Genomic DNA, 13,267 nt, shown 5'->3' on the forward strand with positions numbered 1-13,267 from the left:
TACGCTAGACCTTCACATCAACTGCAACTAGACCTCTGCAAACATGCCTAAGATTTACCCTGAGACTAAAGTTTTGATTATCAAGAGGCTGAAGACCAGATCCACTGCTGATGTGGCAGACACCTTCAATGTGTCTCAGCGTCAAGTACAGAGGATAAAAAAAAGATTTGAAGAGACTGGAGACGTTTTTGACAAGCCCAGGTCAGGCAGACCCCGCAAGACAACTGCTCGAGAGGACCGTTTGTTGGCTCAAAAATCCAAGGCCAGCCCATTTTCCACTGCAGCAGAGCTCCACGAGACCTGGTCACCTGAAGTCCCTGTGTCAACCAGAACAGTTTGTAGGATTCTGCCTCAAAATGGCCTCCATGGTCGAATCAGTGCCCAGAAGCCAGCACTAAACAAAATACAATTGAAAAACCGTGTGGCATTTGCCAAGGCCCACAGCCTGCTAAAAGGATGGACGCTGCAAAAGTGGCAGAAGGTGGATTTTCAGATGAATCTTCAGTTGAATTACACCACAGTCGCCGCAAATATTGCAGGAGACCTACTGGTGCCCGAATGGATCCGAGATTCACCCAGAAAACAGTGAAGTTTGGTGGCAGAAAAATCATGGTCTGGGGTTACATCCAGTATGGGGGTGTGCGAGATCTGCAGGATGGAAGGGAACATCAATAGTCTAAAATACCAAGAAATCTTAGCTACCTCTTATATTCCCAACCATAAAAGAGGCCAAATTCTGCAGCAGGACGGTGCTCCATCGCATACTTCCATCTCCACATCAAAGTTCCTCAAGGCGAAGAAGATCAAGATGCTCCAGGATTGGCCAGCCCAGTCACCAGACATGAACATCATTGAGCATATGTGGGGTAGGATGAAAGAAGACGCATGGAAGACGAAACCAAAGAATGTTGATGAACTCTGGGAGGCATGCAAGACTGCTTTCTTAGCTATTCCTGATGACTTCATCAATAAATTGTATGCATCCTTGCCAAACCGCATGGATGTAGTCCTTCAAGCTCATGGAAGTCATACAAGATATTAAATTTGGATCTCACAGCGCCACAACTTAATTTGCTGACATATTTTTGTACTTGCAGTAAATTTGTTCAATTTCTGTATAGGCGACAAAACTTTTGTCTTGCCAAAATTTGACCTTTCTGTCTTGATTAAATGATAAATATTTCTTCTGTGAAAATTATTTATTTCAGTGCATTAAACATCATTTGGGAGGGTTTTAGCTTTTCATATGAGCTATTTCTAACACCAATTGATTAATTAAAAGTCAGGTTAATATCAGGTATTGCTACAAAATAGATAAGTGACAAGACTTTTGTCAGGGACTGTATTTGTTTGGTAGATGTTTATGAATGTTAATCTTAATGCAAAATCATACATAAGCATCTCTGTGTGTGATGAATTATTACTTCTATTTGAATTATTTCATACAAATGATTTGCTGGTGCACAGTGTGTAATATACTCAGTTTATTTATATAGTACATTCCCATGTTCAAAGTGATCTATCAGAAACCTGCTCTACATCTGTGCCAAGTCAGCTGCCTTCTCCACTCATCAAATTCAACCATGTCACAAAACAATGCAGCTCTGATGGTGTCTTTGTGCAGGGTCAAAGAGGAACGTTGGCCAGTCAAAGTGAACATAGATCCTGTCCTGTACAACAGCTATGTGCTGAGAACACCACTTTTTAATTTTTCAGACACTTCCCCTCGGCTCACTCAGGAAGGTGGAGGGGACATGAACTGCACTCCTTTCCTCTTTTCCTGTTTTTTTGGGGCACTATTACTGGGAGATCCATCAAAAAAATAAAAATAAAAAACTTCACTCAGTTCTTCTGCACATCTGGGAGATGATTGGTGAAGGGCTGTGTTTGCAACCTTAAAAACTATACTAAATCATCTAGATCAATAGAGACTATACTTAGTCAGATAATCGTAAATTAGGATATTCTTTTTTTTTTTTTCAAAATCCTATTATTATTAATTACAACACTGTAAAAAATATTGTTGGTTAATTAAAAAAAGTTAGTAACCTGGTTGTCTTAAAATGTTGAGTTTATTGAAATTAAAAATTTAAAAAACAAGAGTTCATACAATAGAGGAATTGGGTTTTATAAATAGAAACTCAAAATATTATTGTACCTGAACCATATACAAAATGTGATAAATCATGAAAATAGCACAATTTGGCTTGTTTCACCACATCTTCACAAATAACACACAATTACCCAATATGCTTTCAAAATCTTTTAATAAAATTTAAATAAAGGTTGTTGATTCTCAAAAATGTTAATTGTATTCCCTCAAATTTTTAATTTCAATGAACTCAAAATTTTAAGGCAACCAGGTAACTTATTTTTTTAAATAATGTTTTACTGTGGTGCAAATAAATACATTATTATTATTATTATTATTATTATTATTATTATTATTATTATTATTATTATTATTATTTAAAAATGATCCGAATGATCATTTTAAATTAAGACTCATCATTTTAGATGAAAGCATGGTAGGCCTACTTAATTCATTTCTGAGGCAAATTTTACATTCAGATAGCTGACAGAATGAAGTGAATTGATTTTGGTAATTTCTCAGTTCTTATCCATAGACAAAGCAAAACCTCAAAAAGCATCCCTCTGTTCTCCCATGCAGGCAGTAAGCGAAATCTTTGACGCATACCATTTACAAATAGTAACTCTTACAATTGCCCGCCAAATAAGTTTTAAAACAGATGACAAATCAAACATGCCTTTCAATTATTCACATTACAGTATTAAAAACTGAAAAATAAAAGTCCATCCGTTGTCCATCACAATGAGATAAATGATAGCCATTTAATTTTTGTGTAGTTTTATTTCAATAAATAAATTAACCGACCTTTATTAGTTTTCACATTCACATTTAAACCCTTCTCCATCTTTAGTTTGGCAAGCATTTTGTTTTACCCGGTACCCTCTCATATGTCAGCAGTGTCAGCAGGGGGATAGGCAGGAAGGATGAACAGAGAACTGAATTTCTTTACAGGCTTTTAAGAATGTTTCATGGTTTAATGAAAAGGATTGCATGGCACATTGCACAATTTCTATGTAAATGTAAGCTTATGAAAACTGCAGTTTTAATATATATTTTTTTTATTTAAAAAAAGAGACAATCTCTTATTAATTTGAAAAAAAAGTGTCCATTATGTATGTAATATAATCATCAAGTGATGCTTTTTGCTAAAAGTATTTGTGTTCAATTCAAGGTTAATCAATCAGTGTATTGGTTATAAAGGCCGAGATAAGGTGCGCGGTACCTGTGGGAGGCGCTCAAGTGTCCGTCAGTTTGGCACTCGGTAGCGAGAAAGCAGTTTGAGGAGGAGGACCGCCTGTCTGGAGCAAGAGTGGTTTGCGTTTCACACTCATTCAAACTGTCCACGGCGCTCCTCAACACTATTTTGAGTTTGTTATCAGTTTTTCAGGTGTGGAGTTCAAGAATGCATAATTGCGGTAAGTTACGGAGGCTCTGGCGCGACATCCTCTAGTGTTACTAGCCTACCTGTGGCGTTTTGATAGTTGACCGATATGGACTTGATGGGGTGGCAGTTACAAAATAAACGTTTCAATGAACTTGAATTTCATTTAAACATGGTTACAGAATTAAAAGGTGGTTTTGAATTTCACCACTTGCCATTTAAGTTAGCTTCAGATTTTTACTTTTATCTAAACTTAAATAATAATAATAAATATAATAAAAAACTAACGAAATGATCTGCTAAGGACCAGCACCAGAGGATTATAATCAAAGTATAAATTGCCTTCCAAGTTCATAGGTGTCCTTTGCTTATGCCGTTTTATGTTATTAATGTATTGGACCTGTTTGCAAGGCTAATGTGTAACTTGCATGCTTGTAATACTGCTGAGGTGGAATTGTGCCTGTTTATGAACACCCTCAATTGTTGCTGAATCCTCTGTTTTAATGAAACTGAACTGTTGTAACTTTTGGGTTCATTTAAGTTACTGAACAGCCAGGGCCATGAGACCAGTACTCCTCTGAGTATAAACAAGAAATTATATTAGGCATTTCACTGAAAGGTGTTTAGTTTTAGAACAGAAGATCAAACATATAGACCTCAGGAGTTCTCAAACCATTAAGGTGGAATATTGTAAAAAACAAAACAAAAAAAGGAACCGGGAAAAATAATAATACAGAGACCTCATCTTCTGAACTTGTGTGGTCCTCCATCTTGTCTTACCTGACTCATCTGGGTTAATGTGTAGATGGTCATAAGATTGTGTCTGTAAATATTCTCAGTCATTCAGGTTATGTTCTAGAAGAATATGGGGAAAATGCATCCAAATTCTTTTGATTTCTATAATATTTAATTAAGCAATTAGGCAAAATCTATGAATTGGCATGCAGAAGAAAGTTCTGTTTAATATTGTTCGTAATATGCTTTTATCTAGGCCCAGTTTCCTTTTCTAGCGGCTGTAATAGATGTCAGATATTAGACTGTTGAATTGATTGTTGCTTGTCCTGTAATGTGTATTTTGATTGGTATGAATATGACGGGGCAGAGATCTATTGCACTTCATAACCCATGTTTAAAACTAACTTCCATCCCAAAACGAAAAACAAAGTGTGAACTTTTTATCACCATTTTATTATGTGCTTTGTGTGAAACGGCATGCAGATTACCTTCTTGGGTGCTTGTAAAGCAGAAAACGCTCATTATTGTATGTTGCACAAGAATCTTCATTTTGCTTATCACACTTGTTTTATGGTTGCTGTGTTACAGGCTATTTTACACTATGACCCTGGATACTAGGCAGTAATGTCCATTATCTTACAGCTATCCTGCTACTGTTTTCCGCTCTTGATAATCAACTCAGCTGATTAAACCGCTCATCTCTGCCTCTGTCAGCTGCAGACTGTCATAAAGCATTACTTTGAGTTTTCTTATTACTCTTGAAATTAACTTGATTTGCCAATTAGATTTTTCTGCGTTCTCATTTATTGTGTGTGTGGTTCAAGCCTAAGGAATGCTATTGTCATAGTTTTTGTTGTTGTTTTGAAAGTTTAAAATATAATGCTCATGCTGCTCAGTCATATGACCTAATAGAACTCTGGGTTAATTATAAAACTTTAATGCTTTCATTATGGCAGTTTTCTTTCATCTCTGTGTGGCCATTGCTGAAATATGTTCAGCTCCATTTTGTCATCTTGTCACAGCTTTAGGCTCCTTCTGCATTATGATTATGAAAACTCATAATCTTGCGTCTAAATATTGGTCACGAAAAATTCATGTAAGATAAGGAACAGATAATCCTGAGTATATCAGACAGACGTTCTTCTGCAGTGTAAACCCAGAAAAGTAATTCTGACCTAATGTTCTGTGGCGAGAACATTTGGGTAATCTTGAGAATCATGGGATTGGAGATGTGTTTTTAGGGCTGATGAGCTGCTGGAAAAGGATTAACAGGTTTTAATTGCTCAACCTTTGATCTGCCCACCTTTGCTCTTGCACTTTTTCCTCTTTCTGCTGAGAAATACACAGCTAAACGGTATTTGCTGCTCATAAGGTATGTCTTTCAGACCATTTGAAATTATTTTATCTTTTCTTAGTTGAATGAGACCGTTTCAGTTGAACTGATGGATATCTATGAAGATCTTTTTCTGTCTTGTATGAGTGTTGTGAATGGATCTTCTGGTTGAGATGAACAGCCTTTCCATTAGTGTCTGAAATTAGTTCATGATTGTTACTTTATACTTAACCATTTGCATTTTGTTTCTAAAGGTTACACATTTTGGTTTTGAAAGTACTTTTATTGGTCATAATGTTCATGGGGGAATTTGATTTCAAATGTGGAGATTAGGCATATAAATTAAATTAGGGAATATTTTTGAAGATATTTTTTCCCCTTGATGGCATTTTCCTATAAATCCTGTATTTCAGGGATGGAAAACTTATTTTGCACTTTTTCCTGCCTACTAAGCAGGAAGTGTTTTTTTTTTTTTGCTTATGCTGTTTCCTCTCCTTCCTCTGCCGTTGTCACTAACAGAATCTATGGCTCAAGTTAAAATGGTTGGCAGAGTTTAATTTTTATAATTTTTTGTAAATATGTTTATGATGCCTTTTTGAGTAGCTTCTTAGGTATTAACCTGGTTATGTATGCAAGCATCTTAATGCGTCATGAATAAAAGAGATGCTGGGCACATTTTAAAGTTCTCAACTAATAATTGTTTGTTTATCTATTTTTTTCTTTTCCTCTCTCTGTCCAGGCGCAGTGCTGAGAATGTGTGTTTGCTGAATATCCCACCTGCATCTTTCCCCTTGTTTTTTTTTTTTTTTTTTGCCTCTTGGCTGGGTTTTGTCCCATTTTTTTTGTTTTGTTTGTGCTTTCATTCTCCTGTAACGAGCACCCATCATGTCACAACCACTTGATGCAGAGCCCGTTGCTGTGGTACCAGCAGAGCCAGCATCAACCACTGAGCCAACATCTGCCACAACACCCACTGCACCCGTGACCAGAACTTCATTTTGGAGGGAAAAGAGAAAAAGTACAGTCTGGCTGCCTCTTTTGGCCTCTTATGTTGCCTACAGCAAACCATCATTACTCACTCACTCACTCACTCACTCACTCACTCACTCACTCACTCACTCACTCACTCACTCACTCACTCCTTTCTTTTTTCTTTTCTTTTTTTTCTTTAATTTAAATAATGAGCTCGTCCCGTTCCTCCACAGTCCCAGAGAAGACAGATGAGTTCCTGCTGGCCAGGTTTCAGGGTGATGGAGTGAGATATAAAGCCAAGCTTATTGGTGTGGATGATGTCCCAGAAGCAAGAGGGGATAAAATGTGTCAGGATTCCATGATGAAACTAAAGGTGCATATTCAAGATGGCTTTCTTTCTGTTTTGGTTTTTATGGTATATTTTTAATGGTTCTAAATACTTACCTGTAACAATATAATGCACTACCGTGGAGAGGAGGCCATAAAAGCCATTCTTGTATTATGTGGTTACGCACCAGTGTGTGGCAGGGTTAAAGCCTTTCTCCAAGATCAACCGTTAACTTTCCTTCTTATAGCCTGAGCAAAGCATTGTTAAACATGAGTGGAATACCAACACTTATGGCAAATGGGTGGTGATTAAGAGGGGGACAAGTACATTTACATATTCTCCTCAATGCGTGTTTAAGCTGTAGGACCTATAATAATCATATTGCATATTAGGATACTTTAATTTCTCTGAGTTCACCACGGTTCAGTTTAAGCTGTCAGATGAGCCCAAACACATGTGGTTACATGTTAGAACACACTAGTAGAGAAAAGCCTGTGTCCCATGATGCAAATGGTACAGAGATGTGTCATTGACGTGCTGTCTCCCCTGACAGAACCATCCTTTGCATGGAGTGTCCCAACAGTCCTCTATCAGCATATTGACAAATCCCTTGCACTAGACTGGCATTAGCATACTGTGATGAAGGCCATTGTGCCACGTTTTTATCCGCATATATAGGGGGATTTCCGAAGTACTAGGGCAGTTAAAAGTTCTACCCATATTTGCTCAATCCTACATTATAATATGTGGCACAGTTTTTGGAAGGAGCTGTTCTCCACTTTTGCTTGTGTACAGGGCATGGCAATAGCTGCTCGTTCTCAAGGCAAGCACAAGCAAAGAATATGGGTTAACATCTCTCTAACAGGAATCAAAATTGTTGATGAAAAAACTGGGGTGAGTAGTTTTTTGGATACACTTTGTGGAATTGTTTATTGGCCTGCATGTCATACAATTCTGGACTGAGAGCATGCTCTGTCATATCATGATTCCAATCTCTCACTCAGGTGATTGAACATGAACATGTGGTGAATAAGATTTCTTTCATTGCTCGGGATGTCACTGATAACCGGGCCTTTGGATATGTTTGTGGAGCAGAGGGGCAGCATCAGTTTTTTGCTGTTAAAACAGCTCAGCAGGTCAGAGTTTTTTCATCAAACACAAAATATTAAATCTTGTGATGTATATCAAATCTTGCCACTATATAATATAATTGATTATAATATATTTAATAATATATTATAGTGTGTATAAATTATATTTTTTATATATGTATATATTCTATGTGAAGCCATTAACAGAAATTACACAATAACAAATAAAAATGATGATCATTTGAAATGTGGATTGAATACGCAATCCAAAGTAAGAGCCCTCATCTACTCTTGCTGTTACTTCCTCTCTTACAGGCTGAGCCTCTGGTCATTGATTTGAAGGATCTGTTTCAACTAATTTTCAATATGAAGAAGAAAGAACAGGAGGCTGCACAGACGGTATATATAATTGTAAACCTTTAAACCAAAAGCATTTACAATTATTTTCTCTCTTCAATTAAGTGTCTCTTAAATTACTATTGTCTAAGATTGAGAGATATATTTGGTACTACATATTTCATGCTGTATTGAATGTAGGCTTCTCTAGATATTTGTCTGTTAGTAAGCTAAGCTATTTTGTAGTAATCAAGATGTTTTTTCCAAACATAATAACAGATGTCAATAGTTGACAGCTTTTTGAATTGAATATGCACATTTTCATAAACTGTGGTTTTAATTTTCAGGTTTTCATAAATGTTTTGAGCCCTTTTTCCTATTATATTTTCATTTTATTTACTAAAACTTTACTACTTTGCAGGGTGAAGGAAATGGCACTGTGATTGAGGTGGGTATAAACAATTTTTGGCTAATATTTCAAATGTTTTCTTTGAATGTAATCTTTCATCTGTCTTGTTTCGGTCATCAGAATGGTGGTGATGCTTTACTCACCCTGGATGGCCAAGAAAATTCTGTGAAAGTGAGTGCTTGCAACTTTGTACAAAATGGCAATATCATAAATTTAAATGATCTACTCCAAATGGACCTTGGAATCCTTAGATTTTCAGATCAAATAACTTTTTTGAGATGCCATGTTTTGTGTGTTATTCTCAGACTGTAGAGCAGATGGACCTGTTTGGCAATATGTCCACTCCACCTGATATTCACTCGCCTACGGTAATGATCCTACAGTATACATTTATTTTAGAAATATACCCAGACTTTAGAATGAGCAAAGAGTTTGCCTTGATACATGTGGCTAGATTTATTGTCTTATATTTCTTCACTAGACATAATTGCTCTTTTTACCATGCTTTGAGTTCTTAATGTACTAAATGCTTTGCCAGTATCTTCTGTTAAAATCTACCAAAGTCACCCATCATCCCTCACAATTTCTCATTTAAGTGTCTCGAGCATTTACATTGGCTGTTTTCATGACCAAACCAAATACTCTTTCGCTAAATGCTTTTGGTAAAATCTCACTGGCCAGTAGATGGCACCCAAACCCCAAAAATGGGAAAAGAGCAGTCACACTTACTGATGTTATGATGCTCCTTGCTGTTTTCTTTCAGTATGTTTCCGAGAATCTATCTTGCCTAATCCTTTTTCCCCCCCCTTTTCTTCTAAAACCAGCCTGACAGTGTTCTGCTGCTTGACTTTGCTGTTGTGATTGATGGCATTCAAGTAAATCAAGAAAATCCTTTCATTTGCTACCAATCTCCTCTCTCCCATAAATCAGATGACAAACCAGTTTCATTCACATCAGATCTTTTCCCAACTCCTAGTCCCAATCCCTTCAGTGATGATCCCTTTTCTCCCTTAAATGACCAATCCGATTCCATGTTATCTTCCAATAACAAGTCCGATCTTTCTAGTTTCCTCTTGAATGAGCCAGACTTGCAGCAAAGCCTGAATAAAGACTCCTCTCCAAACAGTGAGCAGTTTAATGGACTGTCCAGTACCCAGCTGTCTCATGAAAGTCCAAATGCACAAGTAAAGCAGCTTTCCTTTAGCACCGTAAATGGTGACAGCAATTCCCTCTATAGCCAGAATCCTTTTTTGTGTACCTCAATGAACAACAACCCAACCATCTTAAACGGGTTAGCCAAAGCATGTCCTCCTGTCTTCCAAACTCCTCTCTTGTGCAATGGATCAAGCAAATCCATGGCATTGTTTCAAACCATTCCGCCATCTTCTGTTCAAAATGGAGGCCTGACAGTCCTCCCCCCCCCACCCCAAAGTTCAAAGTCTGGATACATGCAGAGGAGAGGGAAGGTGAACATGTGGCTAAAGCAACTCTGTCTGTATTACTTCACTTACAATGCATGAGAGAGACTATAAGGACAGTGCTGTTAGGCATAAACACAATTGGATAAATATTTAATTATTTAAACTATCCAGATGTTTACATTGTCCAAATACCTTGAGGCTTGAGAAAGAATGGATGATTAAAGAAAGTCCTTGTAATCTGTCTCCTAGAGCTGTCTCACGATAGTTGGATTTATTTTTGGGGAGTTTATTTAATTTTAAAGGGTAATTTGCCACGTTGGAAAGTTTAATGGGAACTGTCACATCATTCATTTGTTTTGAGGGACATGGCATTGTTGTCTATGTACTGTGTGTCTTAAATTGATTTTGATATACTATTTGCTGATACCAAGCTACTAAGCATAAGTTTTATGTTAACAGACCGCATGGTCCATTTTCTCTACTCAACTGTAGAAGCTGGATGAACCCATACAAAATGGTTCATTTCACAGATAAAAAATAAATAAAAATAAATAATTTAATTGTGGATGTATACAACAAAGTCATGACAATCCCTGAAAGCACTACTATGACTGCATGCTCTGTACAAATATACTGTAGCTATAACTTAACTGCCTTTTTGTTTTGTTTTTATATATATATAGGCAGTTAAGTTAGAGCCTAGATTTCTTTCTCTCTTTCTTCTTTCTCTCACTCAGTCTCACGCACACGCACACGCACACGCACGCGCTCACACACACACACACACACACACACACGTCTTTTGGCACTGTAAGTTTGCTAGAGTGCAGAGTACTAAAAATGTTTTTAAACAACATTGTGCCTCTACAGTCACCTGGAAATGACATGTTTGGAGCTGATCTCTTTGCTCCACCGACCCAGTCTCAGCCTTCAAATCAGAACTCCATTCCAGCGGACCTATTCAACCCTACGCCTTCCTCCACTATCAATGCTCTTGGTATAATGCTTGCTTTTGGTTCATTTGTTGAACTGAATTGACTGATCTGATAAATCCTTTTTTTATTTTTAACTTGGTCCTGTATTAATGCGTATGTATTCTTTGTGAAGGAAAAATTACTAAGTTTCATATTATGAAGACAGTGTAAAAAACAATCTGCATTTTACAGTGTGAATTAATATACATTACATGTATTGTAAGATCTTTTTATTTTAGCTTCTAGCACCTTCTGGGATCTGCTGACTTTTATTTGTAAACCCAATTTCATTGGAATTTGTTTTTTTTTTTAATGCTGTTTTTAGCATGATCCCGATTTATTTTTGTGTTCGTGCTTAATTTTTTGTTTTTGTTGTTCTGTAGGTTCATTGTCTCTGGGCCCTACTTCTGTCACTCAAACTCCTGGGACAGCTCCATGGGGTCAAACACCACCAATGTTTCCTCCTCAGGGTGGTGTTCCTCAAGCAACTGTTCCAGGCCAACCAAAACCTTTCCCTCAACCATCTGCATTTGGGGGCCTGCCTGCGCCTGCATGGGGGCCGCAAGGAGCTTTGCCTTTTGGTTCACCAGCTGCCACCCAAGCTTGGGGTCAACCGGGAACTACAGCACCTGTTGGGGCCTGGCCGCCTACAGCTGGTCCTGTAGCCAGTCCTTACCAACCAAACCATTTTGCTCCCATAATGCCTCCTAATGCTATGATGGGTATGCAGCAGAGTGCATTAGTTCCTCCTCGGCCTCCACCCCGTCCTCCGGTGAAAGAAGAACCCCCAGTGGCCAGAAGTGCCTTTACAGCTTTGGACCCCCTTGGGGAGAAGGAGAAGAAGACCGGAAAAGACATGTTCAAAAATTTCCAGATGATTAAGCCTCAGAAAGGAGAACAAGAACCTGGTCTAAACACCAATGGCTCATTTGACCAGTACTTTTCCAGTAAGGTTGGCCTGGCTCAGGATGTTGCAGATCACGATGACTTTGACATAAACCAAATCTCAGTTAGCTCAAATGGTAGACATTTATTTTTATCACCCGTAACTTATGATTTAAGACATGCAGCATAGCGATTTTGATTGCTCATTACAGTTCCCCATCTTGTGTCCAGGGACTTCTAAACTTGCTCCTCAGCAGTCCCTTGCGACAGTTGCAGTACCTCAGGGAGCAGGTCTGATCCCGGCCCCAACCCCAGGGCTTTTGGATGCTGCCTTCACTCCTAATCTAGTCCCTGCACCCTTAAACCAGAGTCCTGCAGCAAACTCGAACCTTTTTGATGACACTTTTGGAACTAGCCCTTTTGGGGCACCACCTATGAATACAGTATGTGAAAATGTACCCTTTACTTTACTTCTATAATTCTAAAAGTTAAGTGTTGAGAAAACGCTCTGTTTTTGGGATTGCAAATTTGGTGATATTTTGAATTGGAGGTTAAGTTACGTTTTTTTTATTATTTACATTTATTACAGAGCACTCCAGCCACTCAGACTGCTGCCCTCGCAGATGCGTTTGGAGACCCGTTTGGGGGAAATCCTTTTGCCTGAGAAACTTGAGCACTGCTGGTACAGAACCCTATACATATTTCAATATTACCTCATATATGCCATCTATGTTATGCAGAGGCTTGGTTTTATGAACATGAATAAACTGAAATCTTAATATGAATAATTACCTGTTCATATATTTATTTCAGTACACTCCCACTGATCCAGTGCTGCTGAGCCAGAAAACCACACAAGCACTCTAGAGATGCCATCAGCATTCTGCTACAATGAAGAACAATGTGCTCCTAAACCTTTTTCTTGTATTCTCTTCACATTCCCACTGTATAGCTGTTGTATCCTCCCTTTCTGTGCCTTTCTAACTGATCACAGATCAGCCTTTCTCTTCCAGTCCATTCAGATCAATCCATTTCAATCCCAAGTCACTCATGAAATAAGATGCACAGTGAACTAGTTGGGGGAAGTTGGGGGTTCTTCTGTAGAGCATAATAGAAAAGAAGAGAAAATAAAAGATAATGATCATGTTTGTGTAAATGATTTTTTTCCCCTCTATGCAATTACCCTGAGCATTTATGATGAAGTAAATATGCTTAATCCTAATGATTTATCATTAAAGAAAGTAAGTAAATGAATATCTGGCTTTGTGTTTTTTTTTTGTTTTCCCTATGTGTTAAAACATAAGTAATCT

At 37.7% G+C, this 13,267-nt stretch overlaps 1 protein-coding gene across 2 annotated transcripts; it reads left to right on the top strand.

Moving 5' to 3' along the window:
• The first annotated feature begins 3,306 nt into the window (after positions 1-3,306).
• dab2 (DAB adaptor protein 2) lies at positions 3,307-13,211 on the top strand. 2 transcript variants are annotated; one of them, XM_067438703.1, is made up of 15 exons: positions 3,307-3,507; positions 6,281-6,559; positions 6,747-6,886; positions 7,637-7,735; positions 7,846-7,977; positions 8,248-8,331; positions 8,690-8,716; positions 8,798-8,848; positions 8,983-9,045; positions 9,502-10,143; positions 10,969-11,095; positions 11,456-12,094; positions 12,189-12,400; positions 12,547-12,639; positions 12,771-13,211. In XM_067438703.1, exons 2-14 carry the CDS (start codon positions 6,427-6,429, stop codon positions 12,619-12,621), a joined length of 2,424 nt encoding a protein of 807 aa, XP_067294804.1. In that variant the 5' UTR covers positions 3,307-3,507; positions 6,281-6,426; the 3' UTR covers positions 12,622-12,639; positions 12,771-13,211. The 2 variants fall into 2 exon arrangements, with proteins under 2 accessions (XP_067294804.1, XP_067294805.1); XM_067438704.1 differs by lacking the exon at positions 9,502-10,143 and having other exon boundaries at positions 3,308-3,507.
• Positions 13,212-13,267: the final 56 nt, after the last annotated feature.

Source organism: Pseudorasbora parva, chromosome 3, assembly GCF_024679245.1.
Source record: "Pseudorasbora parva isolate DD20220531a chromosome 3, ASM2467924v1, whole genome shotgun sequence".
Taxonomy (NCBI): Eukaryota; Metazoa; Chordata; class Actinopteri; order Cypriniformes; family Gobionidae; genus Pseudorasbora; species Pseudorasbora parva.

What these genes read in the sequence shown, in the direction of transcription:
- dab2 (XM_067438703.1), top strand. Translation starts at nt 6,427, where the DNA reads ATGTCACAACCACTTGATGCAGAGCCCGTTGCTGTGGTACCAGCAGAG. An exon ending in GCCAAGAAAATTCTGTGAAA is followed by an intron (nt 8,849 to 8,982) that starts GTGAGTGCTTGC and finishes TGTTATTCTCAG; the next exon opens with ACTGTAGAGCAGATGGACCT. An exon ending in GGGCACCACCTATGAATACA is followed by an intron (nt 12,401 to 12,546) that starts GTATGTGAAAAT and finishes CATTTATTACAG; the next exon opens with AGCACTCCAGCCACTCAGAC.